The sequence below is a fragment of the Microtus pennsylvanicus genome, chromosome 5 (genome assembly GCF_037038515.1).
Source record: "Microtus pennsylvanicus isolate mMicPen1 chromosome 5, mMicPen1.hap1, whole genome shotgun sequence".
NCBI classification, from domain to species: Eukaryota; Metazoa; Chordata; class Mammalia; order Rodentia; family Cricetidae; genus Microtus; species Microtus pennsylvanicus.
The window spans coordinates 120,888,020-120,914,673 of NC_134583.1; the positions used below are offsets into that span (position 1 = coordinate 120,888,020).

At 52.3% G+C, this 26,654-nt stretch overlaps 1 protein-coding gene across 1 annotated transcript in view; it reads right to left on the reverse strand.

The window, feature by feature from the left end:
• Window positions 1-26,654, reverse strand: part of Crtac1 (cartilage acidic protein 1) — a 145,118-nt gene that overhangs the window by 29,396 nt on the left and 89,068 nt on the right. Inside the window, exons 3-5 of the mRNA XM_075974121.1 lie at window positions 20,366-20,562; window positions 10,731-10,867; window positions 5,380-5,536 (exon numbers count right to left, since the gene is read on the reverse strand). Coding sequence (XP_075830236.1) covers window positions 5,380-5,536; window positions 10,731-10,867; window positions 20,366-20,562 — 491 coding nt within the window. The remainder of the gene's footprint in view (window positions 1-5,379; window positions 5,537-10,730; window positions 10,868-20,365; window positions 20,563-26,654) is intronic.

The window sequence follows — 26,654 nt, forward strand, 5'->3', positions numbered from 1 at the left end:
CCCTTCCTTCCCAAGGACATGTGCCACTCCGAAGAGTCTGTCAGAGAGGCTGGGAGTTCCAGGGTTAATGGCCCTCTGAGGTCTCCACTTCCCCTTGCCACATTTCAGGCTTCCCTGTTTGCTCATCGGACCCAATCCGTATGGGGAAGCATTGGCTATTCTCAATACCTGCTCCTCCAGACCTCTGACCCCTGGCACTTGGACAGTGCAGGCTCCAGTGTGATTCTGCACAGGGGTTCATCTCCCAGCTCTGAGGGGCTGGATGGAGAGGGAAGGGCAGAGGCTGTGGATAGATAGTACACTCCGAACTGCTCCAACTATGGACTACTGACCCAGGGATGGCGCAGCAGACTGGGATCCAGTTTCCGAGGAATGGCCTTTGAGTTATTTCCTGGGCCATTCTCTTTCTCTGGAACTTTGGAAGGAGACCTCTAGGTACCAGTCACTGGCATTGCAAAATGCAGGGGTGGGGACAATGAGAAGACTCCTAAGTGTCTACTTTTCAACAAATGCATCCTCCAAACTGGACCAAAGGATAAACATATTGGAAGCAGTTTCCCATCCCATATCCCACTGCAGTGGAGGCTCAGGGGCTCCTCACTGGAAGGGTATGGACCTGTGACATTTCCCTACTGGAATCTCGTAGTGTTCTTATGGACACCAAGGCCCATAGGTTGCCAAGAACATCCAAGATATCATAAGAGTTGGTCTAAGATGCTGGAAAACGTGTGAGGCAGAGGGATGAAGGGTGTGAGCTGGAGAAGAAGGCAACAGGTAGGATGGTAATGGGGTCCCCCTTTGTAAGTGTGTTCCAAATGGAGGCACTGATGCTGTGTCGGTGTGGGGAGAGCCTGCTGATGCCAGACAAGGCTGGACTGTGAGGCTTTGGGAACTGGTACTATCGGACAAGGACACTCACTCAGCTCAGGTCTCTCCAGCCCGTGGTTCCTTGAAGGTTTCCAAACAGGCCACCAGAGGCTATAGGAAGAAGGACCAGCATCGAGGGGCCAAGCAGAAGCTGCATGAGGCCAGCGTGGGTAAAGGACTGGAAGGAAGAGCCGGTGGCTCTGACCTGTATGCTGGGTTAAGGGCACACACATCTCGCGTTAAGTTTCATGACACCTGGAGGTGTGTCTCCTCACCACCACTTTCTCAACTGAGAAATAATGAATTGCATATGTTTATCACATACAACATGTTTTGTAGAATGTATATGCTATGCAGTGACTAAAACAAGCTAATTAACATATGCTTCATCTCGCATATTTAGTTTTTGATTCTGTGAACCTTTAGAATCTATTGTCTTGGTGTCATGCAGGAATACAATGTATTGTTATTAACCATGGTCACCATAGTGTACAGTAGAACTCTTGGACGCACTTGTCCAATGGAATGAAAATGTTATTTATTTTAGCTAATACCTCTTCAATGTCCCCAATTCCCTCCATTTTCCAGGTGAGGAAACTGAGGCTTACATAGGAGCAACCACAGTTGACCAGTGTTAGGGTCCCAACTCAAACCCTTATGCTATCTCCTCAGCTTGACTCTGATACTTCTCAGGCTCCCTTTCAACAGAAAGGGGATTGGTACTGGCACCTCGGGGGATATAGCCGGGTGTAGCTGTCTCTTGAGACAGCTGAGAAAAATGTGTGTAAAAATTAAAGTTTTAGTTTATCATACATCTGTTCACCTCAAAACAAGGGCAGACCTCTCTAACCTCCATCAAACGCACCTGACACCCTAGGAATGGTCTCCCTGTACCCTGAACTTTGGGAACTCCTCTGGGGACCCCTCTGGAGCTCCTGGACCTGGCTGTCACTCTAGCCTTGCCTGGTCCTAGCTGCTAGATCTGGCTGAGCTACTGCTGGAAGGGCTGCCACCCACCTGGGACCCAGGGAGGCTCCTCAGCCCCCACCCGGAGGCACCAGTCATGCTACTGATGGGAATCTGCCAGAAGGGCTCAGCTGGGCTTTGGGCCTCTCCGTCTCCTCCAATAATGACTTCCTATAAATCAGATCTGCCCTCCGCTTTGTTCCACACTGCTCCCAGCCAACGGCAGAACTCTCCACCCAACATCATAAATCCCCCTTCATTTTCTTTCCAAATTTCCTTTAAGGCTTCTTTAATCACCACCTTGCAGCCTAGGCAGATGCTCCCTCAAAGGGTGAGGCCTGAACACAGAGGTCCTGGAGAAAGGGTAGGGTCTGGGCAAGCCTGTGTGCAGAGGAAAGGGGGACGGAAAGCTGGACTTGATTCGGGGAGGGGGTGAAGATGCCTATGTGGCGTCCAAACCTGAGGACACAGCCTTCAGGCCTCCATGTCAGGTGGGCTGGTTCTCTCAGCTCCATTCCTGAGTTTAGCTTGAGATGCCCAGGAGATGTCCAGCAGAGGACCCAGGTGCCACTGTCAGAGCCACAGGGCAGGTGTGGGTCTGTGTGACATGCCTGCAGGCATTCCCCACGTTTTTTTCATTTTCCAAAACACAGTGAAGGTGGAATCTGTGTTGGGAGAGGTCATGGTTTCCTGTGGCTCCCTAGGCAGGCAGGATGGCGCAGGTGGGAGGTGCAAATGGCAGCCTGCTCCCTTTAGCCTCTCTGCTAGCTGGCTGGGTCAAGGTGCCTGGAGACATACCCTGGGACTTGGTGACTTCTCCCTCTCTCCTATGCCAAGCCCTCTGCAGGGTGGAAGCCACTTCTCATGGTTCCCACACACCTCAGCTCCCAGCACTTTCTGGACCCCAGAGGTCTCTGGTGGTTGGAGAGGTTGGGGCTTGGAGTGTTCAGAGAGTCACAAAGGGACAGCAGGCTTTCTATGGCTGTTACTCCGTCCTGGCAGCCCCTGGTTCAGATGCCCTCCAGGGGCCCTCGGTCCCCTGAGAGCAGGCATTTCAGCCGCTAGATGGCACTGTGACCCAGCAGAGTGGCAGTGGATGCCAGAATTGATGGTGTCTGGAGAGAGCTCCCCTCCCCCTCCTGCACAGCATAACAACCTGTGTATGGTTTGTGTGCCATTGGCCCCTGCCACTACAGCCTGCTGTCCTGAGCACCCCGGGCCAGACAGCTGCTTCAGCCTGACAACCTGGGTACACAGTTCAGGGCCTATCTGCCAATGCGTGCCCAGTGGGTGAGGGGCCTTCCCTTTTCCAGCTTGGAGCAGGATGCTCAAGTTGGAGGTCATTAAAAAGGCCAGCTGCTTGTGGCTGGTTTGAGCATCAGGAGCTAGGGCTTCAAGTGCTGCTTTTCTATAACTCTCCTAAGTGACCTTGGGTGAGTCCTTTCTGCTCTTTGGACCTAGTTTGATCCCTTGGCAAATGGGAGGACCTCCCAGGCCACATGGTTGCTCCAGAAAATGGGGGTTGTGTGGCTTGGCTGCAGAGGTCCCGGATCCCTGAAGCACATCTGGCCCCCGCTTGCTTCTCTCCAGCCTGCTTAGGCCTTGCTGATTCCTCCTGGCTTCTCAGACCCCTTCCACTGTTCTGGCGAGGAGCACTGGCCACCTGCCCAGAGTCTCAGCCATTGGGCTGGGCTCAGCATAGTAGCCCTTACATTTGGGGTTCATTCTTAAGGCTCCAGGGAGCACTCAGGGGCTATTTTCCGGCCAGATGTCCGTGTGTCATTAACCGAGTGACAAGTGGGGGTTGAAGGATAGTGTTGGGGGGCTGAGGAAGGCGGGCAGACAGAACTGTAACCTGGTGGGCCAAATTGGTTCTTGCCAGCCAAATGGCTTTCTGGAAGTCTGTAGAACTGCTCTTATGTGTCCTCTGGGCATGCCAGCTGCCCTGGCCTCCTCCATGCCTCCACAGAAGCTGCTGCCCGTGCCTTGGGTTGCCCTATCCTTCCAGCATGGCCGGCACAGTTGGCTGGGGCTCTCATTGCATCTCTGTTCCTCAGCTGTCTTTGCTTGGCCCCCCTTTCTCCCTCCTGGGTTCTGTGCCAGCCCAGCCAGCGTGAACAATGCCCCCTTCATGCTCCAGCCTCCTGAATTCTTCCATTCTGTGTGGAATGCACTCTCCCGGTCCTTGCCTCCCTTCCGTCTCATCATTTTCAAGTGTTTCATCCCCCAGCCCACACCCCTCCCTCTCCTGCAAGATCAAGGCACTTAATTGCCAAGCCAGCCCAGTACACAGAACTGGGAGCTTCCTCAGAAAAATTGACTGTACCAATCTAGGCTGAAGCGCCTCATGTTTATTCTCCTTCCCAGGGAAACGTGGTTTATTACTGACACTCAGCCTTTCTGAGGCGTGTTCACACCCAGGGCTCTCAGGCACTTTGATGGGGCTTGAGCCATGCAGACTACTTTATTGTCTAGTCATCTGCCCCCACGAACTTTGTCAGATAGATCAGTATTAATCTCCGTCTTTCACGGAGGTGGCAAGTTGGCTGGGTAAGGGCACCATCAACTCCTAGCAGGTCAGGATAACCTTTCCTGGGTGGAGCTTTGAGAGCTGCTACCAGCCAAGTGTCTGGAGAAAAGGTGATGCCCACACGATGCCCCATGCCCACTTTCCATCTCCACGCTTCCAGCTCAGCCCGGCTGCAGCTTGGGTGGTGTCTGGAGGATAACTTGGAACAGATGTATGGGGAAGGCTAGCTAACGGGAGAATTTCTACACCCAACTGCAGGGCGGGTGTGAAGGAGGGTGAGTTGTTATGCACAGCCCTGGCTTCCTGATTTTTTGGCACCGAAAACAGGAACTGGATGGCTCTGCCATCAACAGCCTATTGGCAGATTATCAGAGTTTAGTCAGCAGCCCTGCTGGAATTAGAAAAACAGCCTTCCCTAGAAAGAGCTCCTGTCAGAAGCTCTGACAATAACCCCCATCCAGAAACCGGAGGGGGGAGCGCACCTTCCATAAAAAGTGCTGGAGAGGGTTTGGAACAAGAACACAATTCTTTGAACTCAGTTATCCGAGACGGGACCCAGCCGAAGCTTAGGGACTTAGCGCTCAATTCCTGGCCGCTTATGTGTAAGTAAATAATTTCATCTGCTGTTGGGCAATAAAGAAAGCTTTAAATCTCGGTTCTTGTGATCTGTCAGTTTTCTCCAACGCAATCTGCTCACTCATCGCTGGGGTTAGAGCAGAGGAGGGGGCAAGAGGTTGCAGGGACAGGATGGCATGGTGTTCTTCTCTTTTCAGGTGTTGGCAAGCCCCTCTGCCTGTTGTACGGTGCCCCCCAGCCCCCCAAGATCACACTTGTCAGGCATCTCACCTCCCCTTGGAGGAGCAGCATTTGTGGTGGGAGGGAATGATGGCTTCACCTCTGCTCAGTGATTATAAACCTTCTCTGTCCTGGTTGCTGATAAACTAGACACAGCTCTGCAGGGCCTTGGACCCCAGTCCCAGCCCCTCCACTCCAAAACATCCATAAAGTCTGCATACCTGTGTACTTGCTGACCCCTGCCTCAGCCGCCACGTCCCTGAGTGCCAGGATTCCCCGGGACAGGTCACTGGCCTCAGGGTCCATTTCAATGAGCGCATCGGGCCCCACATCGCCATAGGCATAGTTAGCGATATAGATAGAGTATCGTCCGGAGCCCTGAGGAGGAATGGGAGGGAGGAGGGTGAGAAGCCCCATCTTAGTCCTGGCTTCCCCGCCAGTTGTCCCTGCCCTAGGGACCATAGCTTTGTCAGTGGGTTGAAGTCTGTGTGGGCTACAACCCCAAGAGGCCCTCATGACAAAGGCTGTGTTGTGAATTGGTGCTCACTTCCCGAGCCAGACAACAAAGCAGCCTTGCTTGTTCTATCCTGTTCCAGAAGAACACATCTCTCCTTCTCCCCCACAACCACCTTTTTATAGACAATTTTCTAATGTGCCTCCCTCCAGCTGAGCTCGCTCCAGCTGCCAGCCAGGGTAGCTGCTCAATAAATATTTGCTGATTGATTGATCTACCAGTTCCCATTATTCTCCGTCTCTCGCTCCCATTCAAGCCCACTCCAGCCGAGATGACAAGCAAATTCCTGAGCCTGCTCCTTCTCCTCCTTGCAGGAAAGGCGCAGATCCACGAGGTCTTCCATCCTCCTTCCTTTCCTGTCTCCGCATATTTCTAGGAAGAGATAGTTCACTGGTTCGGCCTTTATAATCCTACCCCCTTTCTTTGTCTTTGTATCTCAGAGAAGCCCCGGGCACTGGCGTCTCCTTCAGCGGCCATTCTCTTCAGTAGTCTCAACCCTGCTGATAAAAGATTCCTTTCTGCCCGTTATTAGAATGGCGTTATTTCTCCGGTGGATGTCTCCTCCTTCCCAGGAGATACACAGTTTCCAAATCTGTCCCCAGCCTCCATATTATCTTTTTTATTTTCATCACCTCCCTCTGGAAGTTATTCCTCAAGCCCTCACTGTTTACGAAGTGTTCTTTGATAAATTCTGAGCTCCCTGTCCCTGTCCTTAGGTGGCTTAGAGTCTAGTGTGGGCGGCCAGCCAGAGAGAAAAGAGAAGCAGCGGAGCCTCAGGTGGCAAGCGGATGTTGTCATCCTATTGACCTCTGCTTGTTTATTCTCCCATCCCGAGGCATCGTGACCAGGACCATCCTGATCACTCACTTCACACCTATTTTTGGACCATTTTCTTTGGTGGTGGGGAAGCTGACCTAGAGACACTCAAGCAAGGGTGACTTGGTGGGTGGGGACATGGAAGGAGCTTAGAGTCTCCAGGGGACACAGAGGTGTCAAAAGCACACAGGTGCATGGCAGACACAGGCATAGGGGTTCCTGGCCGCTCAAAAGAGAGGCTCGCAGTTTGGAGGCGGGAGTGTCACTATGGGAACTTTAGAAAAGATTTTCTAAGAGGGGTCCCAGCCAGTGAGGCGGAGGGAAAGATCTTTGTGGGCAGAGACGGGAAAATGGTGCATGCACAGAAAGCTTGGCTTCTGGTCCGGTTTGCCAGAGGTAAAACACAAAGCAGGAAGTAGTAGGAGATGAAGTTGGAGACTTCACCTTTGGCGCCCCTTCTCTTTGGGTTATCCGAGTCTCAACCTGTTATCTGTCAATCAGTGCTTTATAGGTCCCATTACTCAGAGTGGTCCCTGGGTCAGCACCCCAGTGCCATTTGGGAGCCAGTTTCAGAACTGTGGAATCTCAGGGTCTACCCCAGACCTGTTTAACAAGAACCTCTAGTTCAGTAAGACCCCCACAGGACACTTAGGCAAAAGAGAAGTGTGGGTGCTTTACAATCCACTGGCGTCTCGGTAGCGGAACCTTTGAAAGGTTCTCACTCTCATCCATCCAAGGAGCTCCATATGCGTTTGTGCAGGGTCTGGACGAAGCGAGAAAGAAAAGGGCCAAACAGAAAAGTGCACCATGGTGAACCATTCCTGACCCCACCAGCTGCTAGCACGCTCATCGACAAATGGGCAATTAAGCCCACATAGGCTCGAATGCACTCTGCTTCAAATTAGAAGATTTATAAAATTCAGTTATACCTAGATCCTTACTTCAATTTACCTGGGCGATAAGACAGATAAGCATAGACAGGCGCATTATAGGTGTAGACAATTGTGGAAATTCACACACGAGCCTGACCACAGTAATTCTAAGAGGGGAGATGACACCAGGCATGGGAGGTGTCTCTGGATGCAGGGTCTAGTACAGGGCACAGGAGAGGAGGTGTTTCTGGTTGTTGGGTCTACACCAGGGCACAGGAGGTGTCTCTGGATGCTGGGTCTACATCAGGGCACAGGAGGTGTTTCTGGATGCTGGGTCTAGTGCAGGGCACAGGAGAGGAGGTGTTTCTGGTTGTTGGGTCTACACAGGCAGTATTTATGGATGCTGGATCCAGCGCTAACATCAGAATCACCTGGAAAGCTTGTTGTCACAGACTCCGGGCCCCATTCCCGGAGATTCTGACTCAAGACATATGGAATGAACCTGGAGGATGTGTGTGTCTAACAGACTTCCAGGTGATGCAGAGGCTATTGCTCAGTGGTCCAGTGGGTGCCCAGCATGAATAAGGCCCTCGGTTCAAAGCCCAGAACTACTAGGAAAAGGGCAAGAGAAACAGATTCCCAGGCTATGTTGCTGCTGCCGCCTAGTGACTCCCTACTCTAAAACACACCAGTCAGAGGCAATTAGCCAAGTCTGGTCTAGCCTCAGGCCCTGGATGACTCTTCAGTCTTGGGCACATCCATCAAGGGCTGTAGGCTGCCTCTTGTGTGTGCTAAATGGGGAGCAGACTCCCCCTGCTTCCTGGCAGCGTGGTTGAGAAGATGAAATTAGACAACGTCTTTGAGAAGATAAAAATGCTATGTAAACATGAGGCATAACCGTTATTGACCAGGGGACGCTTCTTGTAAGAGGTCAGCATCGAGCTCCATCCAGGAAGGTGAGTGTGTGCGGTGAGGCAGCTGGGGCTAAAGGGCAGGATGGTGCTCCAGGTTTGGAACTGGCATGAGTAAGGGGTGTGTGGCTGGGCTGGGGTCATACTCACCTCAGCACACATCACAACCTCCCATAGGTCCCCCTGAACTGAACTGTGTCTCTGAACCTTACCCCCGGCGTTTCTGATTGAGGTGGTCTGGAGGCCAGCGCATGCAGAGTCCAGAGGAGGAAGTCGTGTGTCCTGTTCTATCACTGCCCACCATATTCTCCTGAGACAGGAGCTAGGTTGGTGGCCGGTAAGTCCCATAGATCCTCCTGCCTCTAACCCCACAGCACCAGGATTACAAGTGCTTTCAGAACCATGCCTGGGTTTTTACATGGCTTCTGGGGATTTGAACTCAGGTCCTAAAGCTTGGGCAGCAAGCGCTCTTACCTGCCAAGTCATCTCTGAACCTTCCTTCCTAACAGTAGGTATACCAACAATAGTCTGGGGACCACACTTTCAGAACCACTGACCCGCCAGGGCAAACACCCCTAGGTGTGGGCTGTGGGGCCAAGCCGCGCTTACTGTCTATTATCACGGTACCCAGAGCCAGGGTAGCGGAGGGATGAAGAGGTGTGTGCTGTTTCCAGGCAGGCAGAGTTCAATTCCCAGTTGTTTTTGCCATTTATTGTGTGACCAAGGTCAAGTTATTTAATTGCTCCAAGCCTTCATTTCCATATCTGTAGAAGGTGATAATGGTAGCTTGTACCTCGTGGGCTTATTGTAAAGATTCTGGATGAGGAGGAGTCCGTGCTAGGGACTTCAAGCACGGTTAGTTGCCCGAGCGTGAGCTGCTTTTGTCTTTTGCCCTTTGCCATTGCTCTGGTGTTTTCTCTGCCACGCTGCATTCCTGTCTTCTGGTTTCCACCCTGGCCTGGACCTCTCTCAGCTCGCTCCTCTCAAGGTGGCGGCTGCACTCAGAAAGCACCTTTCCCCCGGTGGTGACCCACCGAAAGAATTTTGTCCAGTTCTCCAAGGTCTGGGAGGATGGAGTGAGGCTGGGTGGGGAGCAGGCAGCTTCTGAACATCACCCACTGTGCTGAGGTGCTGGCCCCTTTCCCTTTGCCTCGCTTTGGTCCTGTGGTTAAAGCCATTGTGTGGATGACCTTGCTGGGACATAGACAGCAGCTCTGTGATTGACCTCCAGCTCCTCCCTCCAGTTCTGGGGGAACTTCCTACTTAGGCCAGTGTGGGAGGCTTAGTACTGACCCAGGGAGGCGGGAAGCAGGAGGCGGGTAGACAAGATCCCCAGCTGTGACCAGACCTGACACTCACGGTCCTGCACGCTCTCAGGGCTGTTCAGGCCCGCCTCATTGTCCCCTCCCACCAGGCAGGAGTCCAGGTGGCACTGATTCAGGTCAGGACTAAATGTGGCTTCACAGCCCAGCTTGTTAAGAAATAAATATTTATACCTGGCACCTGCCTTCTCTCAAGGCCTGGAGGCCCCTGCTGCGAACATTCACACTGAATCCCCAAAGCCTCTGTGCCATCTCAATCTGAAGTTGGAACCCAACCCTTCAGCCCCAGAACTGGGGCCAAAGATGCTCTGTGGAACAGGGCAGCAGCTGGGACGCTGGTGATTGTTGTTATAGAGCCAAGCAGGTAGGTGACAGGAGGGACAAATCCCTTCCTCAGAAGCCTCTGTCTCACAGGGACTTAGAGCTCTGGCTCAGGTCACGGCCGGCCACTCCTTTCCCGACTTCTATTCAGCCAAGCCTCCCCATGTTTAGGGCTGGACACCTCAGCCAAGCCTCCCCATGTTTAGGGCTGGACACCTCTGGGTAGGATGTACGAGGAAAGTGTTGGTGGAGCCACTGGTTGAACTACGGTTCTAGAACGTTCAGGTAACCCTGCCTCGACCACTTCTGCACTTACCTGTTGCACCTTCAACATCCCATAAATATGTCCAGGAGGTCACGTGACTCAGGGCCTGCCTCACGGAGGCAATGCATGTTGAATGAATGAGTGAGCACCCCATTTAGTATCGGACCCTGTTCCATGTCCTTGACATGTCACTGATCTATTCTGGGTCCCCAGTTAAGCCTTTGCTCCAAACTGAGCCTCAGCCTTCCCCTGAGAATCCGATATTCATGATGCTGCTGCCCTGTGTTGCTTGCACATGGGCCACTGGGAGGGTTGCACAAGAGAAGGATGTGAAAGATATATTTTCACTCGCCCCACAAGCCTGGGCTCCTAGTAATTTGCTTCCACTGTGTGGGACATTGGCAGCTACTGAGGTGGTACAGCCCTGGGCTCTGTTCTCAAGGTGGCTGTCACTATTCGGGGAGGGGTGTCTACCTGATGAGTCCTCTCCTGGCTCTCACATCCAGGGTTCCTCTGCTTCCTCCCAGGCCCGCAGGTGCCCCTGCACTCACCGTCCTGTCCACACAGGCCACGGAGCGTCCGGCAAAGAGGCTGGCCACTCCACGGGCCACATTGACGTCGTCACTTAGGACGTCCTCCCACCGGTTATTACGGAACTTGAACAACTTGTCTGTGTATGTGGCCACACCTGGAGAGAGGGAGAGAGAGAGAGGTGGGTGGACAGTGGGCAGGGGACCAGGATTCTCTTCCGTCTCCTGGCATTACCATAAGGTGGCTGGGGCCAGAGGTCAGGTGGTTCCATACACGGAGGCTCTCTGCAGGTAAGGTTCCTTTCTGCTTCCAGTTGTGAACTTGACTCTGGCTGCCCCCAGGAGAGAGCCTCAGGCTGGGGGAAGACAGTGTGGAGCAGTGATTATAAGCCTGAGGTTTAGAATCAGTGAGCGAAAGTTCCAATCTCAGACCTAGATTCTAGACTTTGGGCAGGTTCTCCGCATCTCTAAACCTCACTTTTCTTATCTGTAAAATGGGGATGACAGTAACCCCATTCAGGTTCCCTATGAGGAACGACGGAGATGCTGAACTTTAAATGATCGGCACAGTGTCCCCTAAAGGTAGCTACTGTTAGGCAGAAATGATTTCCCTAATTTAGAGATGAGCTACTTGCAAGATCCACACTTCATGGGCTTGGTAGTCAGTGATTCTGGGAGAGAGGATGTAAAAGCAAGTGTGTTGGCGTGAGCGTGTGAATTCACTGCAAGCATGAGAATGGGTAAGTGTGCAAGACTGGGGTGTACAAGTGAGAGTGAAAGCAGGTGTTCAGGTGAGCTTAAGTCAGTGTGAGCGTGAGAGCATGTGCAGTTGAGTGTGTGAAGACGCACAGGAGCAACGGTGCCCCGGTGGGAGACCGAGAACGGATGTGTATGAGGGTGTGTGGGGGAGTGTAGATGCACGTGTGAACACGTGCAGGTGGAACACTGTGTACACAGCCCACCAGGTGGCTCCCAGCACACCCACGTGAGGGACCAGGGAGGGTCACTAACAGACGTGCAGTGTTTTCAGGTGGGGGTTCTGAAGAGCCACAGACACAGGCCTGCACAAAGCTGGTGTGTCTTGGGAGGGACACTGGTGTGTGTTGTGTATGTGTGTTTTGTGTGTATGTTCTGTGTGTGTTGTGTTTGTACGTGTGTGTATGTTCTGTGTGTGTTGTGTTTGTACGTGTGTGTATGTATTGTGTATGTGTGTTGTGTATGTGTTGTGTTTGTACGTGTGTATGTTCTGTGTGTGTGTATGTTGTGTATGTGTGTTATGTTTGTATGTGTGTTATGTTCTGTGTGTGTATGTGTGTTGTGTATGTGTGTGGTGTTTATATGTGTGTATGTGCGTGTGTATGTGTGTGTTGAATATGTATGTTCTCTGTGTGTATGTGTGTGTTGTGTGTATGTTCTGTGTGTGTGTTGTGTGTTTATGTTGTGCATGTATGTGTTGTGTGTGTATGTTCTCTCTATGTATGTGTGTTGTGTGTGTATGGGCGGGGTCTCTAAAGGTGGCCCCTGCAGGTCTCCGGCCTTCCTTAGCTGAGAGCAACCCTTGTCTGTGTATGTTATGTATGTGTGTGTACATGTGTGAGCGTGCATGCATGCGTGTGAAGTCTAAGGTTCCTTTCCTGGCCTCACTTTCCTCATCTGAGAACGACAGGTGACAGCTGTCCTCACTCACAGCGTCACTCTGGCACTAGTGAGAAGACACACATGCCGTCAGGTCACAGATCAGACAGGATGAGAGAGCACAGTGACAGCTTCACACCCCTGCAGGGACAGAGCCCTCACTGAACTCCCTGGGGAGCCCAATGTGTTTAGAAACCTAGATTCTGACTTCAGCTTCTAGGAAGGAAACATGGTACGAACACTGTTGATTACATAACACCCCCAGCAGGGACTGGGGGCGGCACCCCATAATTAAACACATTAATATTTCTGCAGTGAAACATGAATATTCACATTAAGGGGGATAAATAAGGCTTATAAATAGCTCACATCAGCTCAGGACAGGGTTTGTTATCTAGTGAATTTTCCACAAACTTCCACAAGGTGCTGGAGGCTTCCAGAGTGTTCTGGATTTCAGGTCTATGGAAAATGGCTTAGACTGTGGCTGCCATCACTGTGGTATGTGAGGCAGCAGGAAGCTTGCCGTTGCTTCTAGATGCCCGGGGTCTCTAAAGGTGCCCCCTGCAGATCTCCGGCCTTCCTTAGCTGAGAGCAACCCTTGTTCATCTCATTCCCACTGGGGTCCACTTAACTTTCCTACCCACATTCTGAACTGACACCACACGTGTTCCACCAAAGCTTGGGCAGGGCAAGCCTGGTTTGCAGGGCAGCCTGGAGCAAGAATTCCATGAGCCTCCATGTTTGGGAAAGATTGTATACTTGCCCAACCTTGGAAGCCTCTCAATAGATATCAACTAATTAAAACTTCAAAATGATTGCAAAAAATTGTCTGCTTAATTTTATTGAGCCCAGTGTCTTCCAGATGTCCTTGGCCTTGGAACCCTTCTTTGGAGACTGCCCAGTAGCTAAACTGGCTCTGGCTTCGCAGGTCACCATTTAGGGTGCTCAAGTCTGAGCAGGCTTTAGGCTTGTAGTCAGGAGTTTGGGTATCTTGTATTGTTGGTCCGTCCCTCTCACTGGTCCCGTGTGGCTTCTGGGCTCACCAGAGAGGCCCAGAAGAATAAACTAATTAAGGTAAAATGTGAACAGCGATGTGGAGCCTTGTAGATCATAAAGGGGAACGGCAAAATCAATGGCAGCCCCTCTTCAGGCAGAGGCCTGGAGGCCTGGGCGACAGGAGGGTTGGGAGCCCCGTGATTTAGGAAGAGCAAACGCGCTGGCAGCTGCAACCTGGGTAATTAGGTGTGTCAGGAAGACAGATAAACAGCAAGCTGTGTGGGTCGATGGCACAGGCAATAAACACCCGGCACTGGCCCCCGGCCCAAGTTGGTGCTGAAGTGGGCCTTACCTCCTGGCTCCTTGTAGCTGCGCTTTGCCCCAGGGCCCCACACCAAAGCGGGCTAGTACTCAGAAAGGGGAGAGGTTGTCAGTAGTATGATAAAAAGATGCTCTCCTGAGTCCCTGGAGGAGAACAGAAAGGGTGGGGCCCTGGCAAAGGACGTCCAGGGGCAGGGAGGGATCTCTGGAGGTCAGTGTCATAGAGGTAAGTCTGGGAACTCTTAGGCAGTGGCTGTGTGACAGCCAGCAACGTCTTGGAGAGCCGTGCACTTGTCCTCTTAGCTATGAAATGGGAGGATGGGAATGGCTACCTCTCAATCAGGCTCTCCTGTGCAGATGTCTGCAAAGTGCTTCCAATAATACCAGATACAAGGTAAGCTCCATACACAGTAAGATCATCTCTGCCCAGTGCTTCCCTGGGAATTATAGCATATGACCAGGTCAGTCCTCAACAAACCACATCCCAGGAGTCAACCGTGGACATTAAGTTTCAAATGCCTCTCAAGACTCAGTCAATGGAGAGCCAGCAGAGCGGTGATGGCCCCAGGGGAGAGAACTAGTTCAGACATAGGATGTGTTTAAAAAGAATGAACTCAGGCTCACAGAGGCCCTGGTAGAATTCCTGACCTCTTCTTCCTCACTCTACCCCAGAATGAAGAGGGAAACTCTGCAGGGCTCCTCTGCCAGCATGCTTCGCCTCCTCCAGCATCTCCCCAAGAAGACTCAGGACACACAGGCAAATTGGGGCTCGGGAATCAGCTCCTTTGCCTGAAGTTGCACAGCTGCTGCCAGATGGCAATGCCCAGCTCCAAACTGGCACTAAGTGGCACAGCCCTCTCACCCAGTGTTACAAGGATAGCGGGAGGAGCTCCAGGTCCTTAGCTAAGACCACGGTGATGAACTCTGGAATCCAAGATCCGTGTGCGTTTGTGTGTGTGGTACATGTGTAGGTCAGAGGGCAACCGGGCCTCAGTCCTCAGGGGCTGTTCACCTTGAGATGGGTTTTTTTTCTTCTGGCTTGGAGCATGCCTAGTGGGCCAGGCTGTCTGTCCAGTGAGCCAGCCCCAGGGATCTGCTTGTCTCTGCTTTCCTGGTGTTGGGATAAGAAGTGTGCTAGGAGCCTGACTTATTTATGTGGCTTCTGGGGATTGAACTCAGAATCACTCTACTAATTCATCTCCCCAGTCCCCAATTTTTGTTTTTGAAAACATTGTCTCATATAGCCAGGGCTATCCTCAAAATTCACCGTGTAGCTAAGGATGGCCCAGAACTCCTGATCTTGCCTCCTCAGTGCTGAGACCACAGGCAGATGTCACAACACCAGGACTTCCCACTCTCTATGGTGCAGCCCTGGCAGCCTCTCTCCAGGCATGCTGCTCATTGGCCGCATGGGATGAGGCACAATACAGGCTGGCCAGGGAGTGGACAGTTTCTGAACTCATCTTTGAAATGGGGCCAAGCTGGGACAGCTGAGAACCAGGACTCCGGATCTAAGGGAAAATAGGCTGGGGATCCAGAGGATCCATTTCGGGGTCTGAGAAAAGGGTGGAGACTCAGAAATAAATGAGATGACATCCATTAAACTACACCTTGGGCTTCACAGGGCACAGGGAGCTCCTGGAGATGGCAGTGCGGGTTCTGGGCTAGCAGGTGTGGGGGAAAGCTTGCGAGAACTTGAGCTTTTTTTCTGAGTTTCCAGCTGGTTCCAAAGCTGCCATGCCAGCGTCACACCCCGGGGAGTGAGGTGCAGGGTCTGTGGGTGCAGCTGCAGTCAGCCTGGCTGAAGGAGCTGCCGGCCAAGGCTGCATCTCTAGAGAGCAGATGGCCCATCTGCTGTGTAGGCAGGGGAGGCTGGAAGTGCAGCCGGCCCAGAGCTCCTTTCTTCCCTCAAGTGTGGTAACTGACACCTTGTCTCCTCTCCGGGAGGTTACGAGTGTCCGTGTAAAGGGCCCCTCTAGGTGTGACATAGCTTACGAACTGCCATGTCAGAATCCCAGTGTGTAAAAGTGAAAGTTTTCTACATCACAAAACCCACTATGAGCAAAGACAAAAGAAAAATGACAAACCGGAGGACTCAAATGTAACGTGAGTCTCAGACAAAGGGCTAATTTTCCTAATTTATAAAGAGGTGTTCCAAATCAATAAGAAAAAGACCAATAGTCAATAGGGAAAAAAATGGGCAAAGGCTAGGAGAGGACAAGAGAGTCAAATATATAAAAATATTCTCAGCCTCACTCATTTAAGAAAAATGAAAATTAAAACTACACTTGGAAATCAATTTTTTCCTATCAGATTGGCAAATACTGAAAACAAAATTGATGAAACACGGTGTTGGTAAGCTCTGGAACGTGTGTGCTCACTGGACATGGGAGCAGTGTGGCAAGTGCTGCCCCCAGGGAAGGCAATCTCGCACTCTGAGCTCCACGTGTATATTCTTTTGACACAGTCACTGTGTTCCTGAACGCTTATCTTACAAATATCTGCGCAATCATGGGAAATGGTGGATCGTACAAACTCATTCATTAAGTGACATTCTCTGTAAGGAGAAAGGAACTGCCAGCAATCTCAGTGTTCCCCATAGAGGAGTAATTCTGTTAGTGACAAATCTAGACACGGGAGTACTATGCAGCCATCCAAGAGAGTTAGCGCCTTCTGTATGTTGTGAAGTAATGTCCGAAGTATGCGGAAAACACAAACAGCAGAACTGTGAGCAGGGCATGCTATGTGCATACAAGAGGGGAAAGTCTATGAAGCGGAGCTGGGGCTCAATAGAGACATTTTAATATAGGTTTAAGCATAAGGGTTGAAATAGAGGTCCTCAAGGGGAGACAAGACACACCCCAAGAACATGGTTGAGAACTTTTCAAAGAGGAGTCACAGAACAGGGAGATTCTCCGGGACATGGACTGCAATGGTGTCTGCCCTGAACACAAAAGTGCTATGTTCATCACTGAATGAGTGAAAAGAAAATAAGCCCTTGGTTCAAAGTTGATGCTGACCCACCTATCAGCATGCTACCCGTCAGGGCCAGGTGGTGAAGTGGCCAAGGGGAGCCAGGGTGGGAAATCCACGGGGAGGAATCTGTCCAAGAACTGAAGGAGGTCCCGGACTCTGGCTGCCTCTTGTCCCCTCCTTGTTCTGTGCACACAACCTGGCTGACCCTTTTCCAGGTCAGTTCAGCACAAGTGGGTTTCCAGGCCTTGCCCTTCTTGGGAGGGTGGTTAGTTCTCTTCTCCTGTTCCCTCTCCAATTCCCAAGCCTTGAGCCATGTCCAGCTGGGACCCCCATTTACCACAGCATCACCCCGTGCTGCCAGGGTTGTTTGGCAAATGCAATGCAAACCAGATTCTCTTCACCCTTTACTCCAGCTGTCTACTCAAGAGTCTCTATTTGATGCACCTCTTTGGGTTCTGGAGTACAACAGGGAGTAAGACAAAGCAGGAGAGCTGGACAGAGCTAGCACACAACCCACTTCCAGACAAGGGTAAGTGGCAAGAAGGCAGATAGACCGGTTAAAGAAAGGAGGGCATGACTTGAGATCAGGTGCTCAGAGAGACCTTATTTGAAGCGTGAGCCCTGGGAAATCAGCAGGAAAAGCAAGTTTGAACTTCAGGCAAAGCTGTAGTGAGTGGGAGAAAGGGGAAAAGGGTGGCCCAGAAATCTGGCTGCACCGGGAAGGGTGGCAGGTAACCCGAAAGGACCTTGAATATGGTCTGCAGAGCCGCTGAAGGCAGGAGGGTTTGTAAGGTCCATACGGTTTCTGTTCTATAGATGAGGGAAGACTGAAGGGTCAAGATCTCATCTAAGATCACCCTGGACTGACTCCCAGAGGGCGTTGCAAGGTCCCAGGCACCTCCACTGACTTCACTGCTAACACCCTAAAATCTGGCTGAGGGAGAGACATTGTCAGCACCCCAAAGGCCACGTGACTTCACTGGCTGGCTAAGGCTCCCAAGGAAGCTCTCATGACCGCCACAGAGGGCAGAGTGGCAATGGCTGAGTGCTGTCTGGGCTGGACCCCAGGAGTGCTGACACGCACAAACGTCCCTGCTTCATGCCACCCCGTTGATGAATCAATGGCTCACTCAACTACAAAATTAACTCAAACCCACAGACATCCCTCAAACCCACAGAAGGTCACCAGGAGGTGCGCACTCAGGGCTGAGGCTGCTGGGCACTGTTGTCCTCGCCCCGGCCCCTCCGGGTGGCCTGGGGCCTCTCTCCCGGAGCCAGGTCTTTTGGCTCCCCCGACATCTCTTTTGGCTTTCCTCTTCTTAGGCAGTGGCTTGCTCACCTTTTCTTCCTGAGGCTTAGTTATTCAATTTTAATTAAGCTCCCGGGATAGTAAAGGCCTGGCTGGGCCACTGGGAGTCACACAGTAACCAATATAGAGGTTTTCTCTCATGGGCCTTGGAAATTAGGGACTGGGAAAGGACGCCAGGGGCTGCGAGAGACTGTGGGCTGTACCGGGAAAAAGCACAGACCTCTGGAAGAGCGACTTCTGTGTTCCACACACTGAGGCATCCTCAGTGCCTAGAACAAGGCTGACACACAGTAGGTGGTCACTAGCAATTTGTCCAGGAAATGAGTACATCAATGGGAGACACTCATTGTTTGGCTGAACGCAGAATTGGCATGGTTCCCAGGGAGTGACCATCGTCTTGGGCTGGGGTGAGGATTGAGAGTTGAGTGTCACAGTCTGATAACGGGGTCCTAGCCTGCTTCCAGCCTTCTTGGCTGTGGCAACACAGCTGGAGGCTGCCACACCCCCTTCCCTAGGAAGCTGCACAGAGCCTCTCTCTGCTCTCGGATTCACAGCGAGCACTCTAAGAGCATGGAGGGGCTGCTGCCTTGGAGACGGCCCTAGGGTCTCCTCCAGGTGCTGTGACTTGGGGGAGGCTGTCCCCTTCTCTGGCATCCTGCCGGCAGAGTCCACTTACGGCGGTCATCCCTGTTTCTGCTTCCTAGCCGTCCAGGGCCTTCCTGGGGACCCGTCCCTTCTGCAGGCATCCTAGGCTCTGCTCTTTTCCTGACCTTGCCCCACATTAAAGAGTGGATCAGCCCATCAATTAATCGCGTCCTAATCCAATCTCGGCTTGGTGGAGAGAGGGCAGTAAATCCAGCTGGGTAATCATGCCCTGATATTTGTGTTGGGATAATTACCATCTCTCAGGCCTCACTCGGTGGCACGAGGAGATGAAAACCCATAAAACACCACTCGGGGCTGTGGCTCGTTGTTTCTTGGCGGCACAAGACTGGCTACCAGCCAGCCAGCCCGCCCACCCCAGCCCCTGGCACAAGGCCTCAACCTCTTCACCTCTCATTCATGCAACTGGCTGAATTCAAACTCCAGGGGCAGTCTGGGCTGGGTGCTGGATTTGGACTGCCAGCTGGCGAAAGTCTGTGTGTGTGGGTGAGGGGTGCTGGGGGCGGGCAGGGTCCCATATGAGCCTGTCACTTTGCAGCCTCCCGGACCTTGGAGAGCCCAGGACAGTGCTTGTTTGTGGAAACATGAAGGACAGATTAGAGCAAGAGTCTGCCGCCACCTGGAAGGGGCCCGTGCATACCCAACCTCACCTCCAGGGGGCACTGTGGTGGAGGATGCTCTAGGGATGTTAACTAACAGCCCTACAGGAGTGGGTTTATTAGTGAGTCCAGTTTAGGTCTGAGTAAATGTGGGTCAAGGGTAGGGGTGATCTGCAGTCCCAAGAATATAGCCCCTAACTTATGAGATGCTGTGTGTACACTATAGCCAGGCTCCCCAGGGAAGGAGGGTTGAGAAGAGCTATAGTGTCTCGATGCGAGAGATAGACTGGGTGGGACCCTGGGTTTGAATCCTGGGACTTGAAGGTTGCCAGGTTTCGGTGAGTGAGCTATATCCTTAGCATCCAGTTTCTTCAGTATAAGACTACTAATGCATTCCTAACTGTGCTCTGAGGGTGGGATTGGGGGGGGGGGCAGGGCGTTCTTTATATGAACTACCACTAAGCTGATGGACATCAGTTTCCCTGCGATCTCTGGGTCATCTGCACCGGGTAGCCCAGGAGCAGTCAGGAACACTAGGCTCACCCGAGACCTGGGGAGCCAGAATTCATTAACACAGACCCTCAGGGAGCAGGGATGCAGGTGGCAAAGTGAAAGGAGCTGGAGGAGGCTCCGAGAACTCAAGGTCAGCCTCCCTCAGAGTTGCATCCCCATCACCGCCCTGACATCCAGAGGCTCCGTCTGGCACACAGGAATCTGTGGGAGAAATCCTTGCAGTGGTCTAAAGGGAAGAGGCAGATGCTAGAAGGACCGCAAAGCATTTGAGAAAGGCCTAGGGTAGCATGGGAATGGCCCAGGGACACTATTGATTTCAGAGGTAACCTAAGGGAGTGGGGATGAGATGGAGGACCAGACAGAGATGGCAGGAGGGGAAGAGAGGAGGAGGGCAGGAAGGCGGGGAGGAGGGTGTCTTAGGCTGCAGGAGAAAAGGGTGGCCAGTCTTTTTCATGCCCTTCTGTCCCTGCCCAGGGAACCGAGGATGAAAATCCAGTCTCCATCACAGGAGATGAAGGGCCATCCTGGGGTCTCTGCCCAGCACAGGGAGATCCTGGAGGCAGCAGAGAGTGACCTGAGCAAGGGCTGTCAGAGAAGGGAAGATGTAATCGGGGCAGGAAGTGGACTGACAACCTGACCCTCACCTGAGAAGGCGTTATTGGTGTTGAGAAAGTAGATCTCCTCACGGCCATCCCCATCGATGTCACAGGCTGTGACCCCTATGGCGTTCCCCTGCCGGTCCCTCAACGCGTAGTAGGGCGAGCTGCGCTCATCCACCGCAATGTTGACTAGCCGCTTCTGGGCTCGATTGTACTTCAAAACCAGGTTGGGGCCGTTGTACCTGGAGAAGGAACAGGGACAGGATTTTGAGGGTGAGTGGCTGGGTCCACTCAGCTCACTGGAGCAGGGCAATGGGCTCAAAGTCTATTGCAACGCAGAGTAACTTGGCCCCAGGAAGGAGTCTTGCATCAGGAAGCCCTGGACCAGAAAGAAACTGAGGCTAGAGAAAGCAGATCAGAGCCATGTAGAACACAGTTCAAGGAGCAGGCTGGTTGAGGGGAGTGGGCAGCTAGGCGCAATCCCTAAACTAAGGGCCCAGCTGAAGAAAAATCTCCCTGACATTTACCTTGTGTATTTCAACGTAAAAGGAAATTTCCCACTAATGACTCCATTAACTTAAACAACAACCTGACATCTAACGAAAAAAAAAAAAAAACCAAAGCAAAACAACACCAAAAAAACCAACCCAGGTGAGTCTGGCATGGGAGGCCATACTGCTAGTCACTCACTTCACAGAGGAGAAACAGATGAGGACCATAAGAGAAACTGCAGCTCAGAGAGAGAGGCTTCCTGAGGGCTAGCAGTATCCCGTGAGTGTGCCTGAGCCCAGACATCGTTCTGCTCTTCCAAGGGCACCCTTGTGAGTGGTCCCTGGAGGAGCCTCTGTCACGGAGAGTTGAGGCAACTGTCTGCTAGTAGGAAACACAATCTCTACAGCACTTGGGGTGAGGCTACCAGTGCATCTGGGGGTTACCAGCAAACCTACTGGATCTTTTGCCAGGGAACTGGGACAAGAGATGAAACTGCCTGTCTCTCCTGAACCCAAGCGGCCTCCTTGTCACGCCAAAGGCCGTGTGTCTGTCTTAGGGACTTTGCCCTTGCTGCACCTCCATGTGGGATGCTGGTCCAGACAGCCACACAGCTGGCTTTCTCCCCCACCTCCTTCAAGTCCTCCTCATATCTGTGCCCCTACTGTACCGCCCACTCCTAATATCTGTGCCATTTACTCTTTCTCCACGGTCCCCCATAAAGCCCCACAGCTCTACTAGGGTCTGTCTTCTTGCCCCCCTCCCCTGCTCGCTCTGGTTCCACCGGAATGTTGGCTCCATCAGAGTAGAACCATTCCTCCATGTTGTGCTCATGGCAGGCGCTCAGTAAATATTTGTTGAGTGAAATCTCTGAGCTCGCACCCAAGTCCTGTGTGTTGTGGGATTTCATTCGGCCCATAGTCTTTTGGGCACCAGCCTGTTAGGGCGTGGTCTGAAGCACTATATATGGACTGATAAGCACAGACAGGGAGCATGCTCGCTCTCTAGGGTGAGATTGGAGTTCTGTTCACGGCTTCCAGCGCCCACAGAGCAGGGGACCGCGGCTCTTTACTCTTATTGTGAGGTCTTTCCCAAGTATTTGTTATCCTTTATTCTGGGTTTTAGTGGACTTCCTTAATCGTGTTTACGCCTGTGGGCTCAAGTGTTCCACAGTCAATGTCTTCCTATTACTTTTCCAACTGTGGAAATTGAGGATACCCAAGATTTTCCCAGGCAGCACGGCCAAACACGATGGTCCTGCTTCCCTAACAGGAACCTGCCAGGGTCTCCAGAGCAACCCACATACTCCATTCACCAGGACCTGCCGGCTGGCCTGTGTTTGCTGTTGAGTGCGCCCACCCTGAGCCAAGTACAGTGCTGGCTTAAATGACCCAGGGAGGGGGACAGCTCACCTAGGTATCGGGAGAAATCTTAGTACTGAAACAGATCCAGCCTGGCCTTCTCCTTTGTCACCAGAAGAACAGTGAAGTCCGGGGGATGCTGGTGACTGGCCAAGAGACTTCTGGCACCCACAGAGTGAAAGGGGAGATGGAGCTCAGGGGGGCTGAGTCAGCGTCCAGCGATGGGAGGGTGTGCCTTAGACACCTTGATGAAGTGTGTCTGAGAGCCGAGCATCAAGGGCGCAATGTTACCTTCAGAGACAGGTCGGGGGTAGGAGAGACAAAAGGCTCTGGCTCTGGCACTGTCAGCAGCTGGCTCCGACCCCCAGGGACGTGACTTTTGAGTGTTAAATACGAGTCCTGAAAGTCCCAGGCCCTCCTCTCTTCTATCACACTACGCCTGCCTTATCAGACCACGGTGCTCATCGGGTGTTGGCCTCACTAAGAACACATTCATTGTCTTGCTCGAGCTCCACACAACCCAGAACGAAAAAGGTAGGGTGTGTTTCTGAAAAAGAAACTGAGGGTCAGAGAGGCCAAGTGGGGCTCAAGGTCGCACGGCCTGTAAGTAGCCTTGGGGCTTCTCTCTTCAGGGCAAGAAATCTATGTTCTTTCCCTGTTGCCGGATGCAGGGACAGATGACATGCCACCGCTCAGTCCTGTGCATGTCTGTTTAGGATCTCAGATAGTGGCTCTCAGGAATGCACATGAACTTCACATAAGCGTTGAAGGTAACAAGCACCGTACGCTGCAACGGCACTTAACAGTTTGCAGAGTGCTTTCTGCACTGTGATCTCCTCTGCCTCACGGAGGCCGTACTTTGCCGTAGTTCGGGTGGTGGCTTGGGCTCTAGACTCTGCTGATCTCTTCTGAAGGATGGAAACTGGACCAAAGGAAGAGACCACGAGTGTGACTCTGGGGTCATGCGTCTAGTCCCGTCCTTGCACATTAGACCAGAGCATTTCCACGTGGATGCTCTTTATCTTACGCCTCACCTTCCAGGAACAGTGAGACAGTGATCCCCAAGCAGGAGTAGGGCAGCCTGCAAGATCTGTGGGCCCAGGGGTCTGACTAGCCTTACAAGATGGGCAAAGCCGGTGTCCTCCCAGGGTATGGTAGGGGCAGTCTCCACATAGCTGGTACCCTCTTTACCCCTCTGCCTCTTGGGTATTCCAGATGTTTGCCATGCTCTGGAGTCACCTGCCAGGACTGGAGGGAACATGGCCTCCCCACATGTTGGAAGCTAGCCTTTTTAATCCCAAATCTGCTTGGCTAGGGTGGGCCCAAGCTCCTTGATCCTATGAAGTGACCCTTGCACATCTCTTCTTGGAAAATCATGGGGTGCTAGTCTCAGGGTGCCTCCTATGGGGAATTGTGGGGAGAAGTAGACAGGTTAGGTCAGCCTTGACCTACATGGGGCATGGGAAGATGTCTGGCAGTCTGGTCACATCTCCCCGGGGATTATGGGCATGAAGTCTTTTCTGAGGTGGAGTTCTGAGCAATCACAGGGCAAGGCTGGGTTGGGGCAGTGCTCCCAGGGGCCAGTCTTTCCCTCCATCAGGCCACCCTGGGCTGGCCCTGGAGCAGCAACAGCTGTTGTTCCATGGCTCCCACCCCGCAGGAAAGGCCCCCACCCCTCTTCTCCAGAGAGCCGCTGTTACAGCTTGCTTCCTCACCAGCCCCTGAAGATGCACTGCCCTTTCCAGCTGCGCCCATCTTTGTTCAGCTGCAGTCGCTTGCTCCATGGGGAATGTCCTCCCACCCTCCTGGCCCCTTCCTGTGTTGAGTCTTCCCCACCAGCCGGACTAGATGTGATCTTCTCTCTTCCGGATACCTGCAGTGTCTTGCCTTGGCTCGCTCTTGAGAGGGCAGAGGTGTCTGTTCCCCATCCCTCCCCTCATTAAGAGCGAACTGCTGGTGTCCAGGCGGCTGTGCATCTCTGCGTGAGTGATGCCTAGAGTATACTGCAGCAGAAGGTGCTCATAAACAGAACACAGGGATCCGGGGGTCAGCGGAGAGGGGACAGAGGGATGGGGAGTGAGGTGGGGAGAGGAGGTGAGCGGTGGGGATGGGAAGGTGAGGGGTGAGCGATGAAACGTGAGGGAATGAGAGGTGGGGGTGTAAGGATGGAAGTGATGGGGTGTGTGGTTATAAGGGTGGTGAGAGGTGAGGGGGTGAGGGGTGGAGATGGAGGGTCAGGGTAAGATGGGAGGGGGTAAGAGAAGGGAAGTGAGGGGACCGGATGTGTGAGTGGAGGTAAGGTAGTAATGGGGATCAAGGTGTGTGTGTGTGTGTGTGTGTGTGTGTGTGTGTGTACGCATGAGAGGCGAGGGAGGGGACTAAAGTTGTGTGTCCCTGACTATGTATGGAGATGAGGGCATGAAGGTGGATGTGCAGAGGTGAGGGCGTGAGGGGTAAGGTGAGGAGTGAAGCAGGAAGGAACACATCAAAGCTACGCTGGGCAGCCTTCTGAGAGCAATCTTCATTTGCAAAATCTGTGCCAAGCACTTTTAAATCCCACGCCATCTTCATGACAAGCTGGGGCTGCTGGTCCTATCCGCAACCCCATTTTACAGATGTGAACGTTAGAGGAAGAGGGACTTATCCACAGTCCCCACCCTGAGGAGCCCGGGCACATCATGGCCATCTCATGTTTCCTTTCTCTGACACTTGCTGGAGAGAATCGGGTATTTGTAGAAGTCCAAGGGGCGTTGAAGCAGTTAAACAGAGCCGGGCAAAGGCAGTTATGGTGTCTAATATCAAAGGCTGTACCAGCCGTGGTTAAACCAGCCTAGCCTTGGGGGTGCATCCTGGCTCTGCCCTTGAGCTTGTCACTCAGCTCCTCTAAGTTTTCAGCTTCCTCATCTGTCTCGGTGCTGCTCACACCTCAAAGGACAGCCTTGAGGAGTGTCAGGGTGTGTGTGACAACACTTGGTAAACTGTGAATTGTTACACAATTGTAAGATCACATCATTTAAAAAAAAAATCACAACAAACCCGAGGCGGGACCTTTCTCTCGCCAGCAATCAAGTAGCTGGTTTCTCAACACTTACGATTTCTCAATCCCCAAACATCCCAACCTTGGCTGTTCTGCCTCCGTGGGTAGATTTCTTTCTTAGTCCTCCGTATTGCTAAAGTTCTCAAAAGATCTGTCTTTATAGGTGGTCTCTACTTCCCCTTCATGCATGTCATCCTCCCATCCAACCTTGGTCCATAAGGCTGCCCTAGTTAGCGTCCCTGGTGGCTCTCATGTGGCCAGATGGAGGGAGACCTTTTCTGTTCTTACCACCTTTGTCCTCTTGATGAGTGGCACTGTGGCCACCCCCAACTGCCCTCCACTCTCCCATAGGACAGCCACCTCAACGGACTTTATGCCGTCTTATTTTCTTCTCTCTCCGCCCCCCCCCCCCAGTGTTGGGTACATTTCCTATTCCTACCCTCTGGTTGCTGGAGTCTCCAGGCCTAGGCTTTGGTTCTGTTGACTTCTCTCTCTTTTTACGAGCTGATCATATCCATTCCCGTGACTGACAACCCCTAGATTCATATCTCCAAATCAGGCTCAGACTCATATATTCGACTGCCTACCTGACATCTCCTCTCATGCGCCGGAGATGGAACACGTCCAAAATGGAGCTATTGATTACTCCATCTCTCCCTCCCCTAAACGGGGACCCAGGCACTAAAACCAGAAGCCTGGCATCAGCTTCGGAACTCCCCCCTTCGTCTTCCCATCCAATCCATCAGCCCATCTTCTCATCTCTACCTCCCAAAATACCTCAGCTTTATTCTTTGCTTTCCTTCCCGACTGGTTGCCACCATCCCTGGGGTCGGGGTGGGGCTCTGTTTCCTCACTTGCCCCACTGATCTGATCTCCTCCTACCACAGTCAAAGGCACCTTTTTAAAAAAATATTTATTTATTTAATATGTATACAATATTCTGTCTGTCTGTATGCCTGCAGGCCAGAAGAGGGTACCATACCCCATTACAGATGGTTGTGAGCCACCATGTGGTTGCTGGGAATTGAACTCAGGACCTTTGAAAGAGCAGGCAATGCTCTTAACCTCTGAGCCATCTCTCCAGCCCCTGCCAAAGGCACCTTATAAACATGTAAGTCAGGTCATGCCAGTTGCCTACTCAAAACTTGGGTAGTTGTTGTGGTTTAAGTCTGAAATGTCCTTCACAGGTTCATGTGTTCAAACTCTTGTTTCTCAGCAGGTGGCTCTGTTTTCAGAGGCTGTGGGACCTTTGGGGTGGGAGGCATGGCTGTTGGAGGTGGAAGTGGGTCTTTGAGGATTAATCCAGGATTTCCTTCTGGTCTTATTTTCTGCAACCCCATCTACTAAAATGTGAATAAGATGCTGGGCAGTGGTGGCACACTGTTAATCCCAGCACTCAAGAAGCAGAGGCAGGCAGATCTCTGTGAGTTCAAGGCCAGCTTGGTCT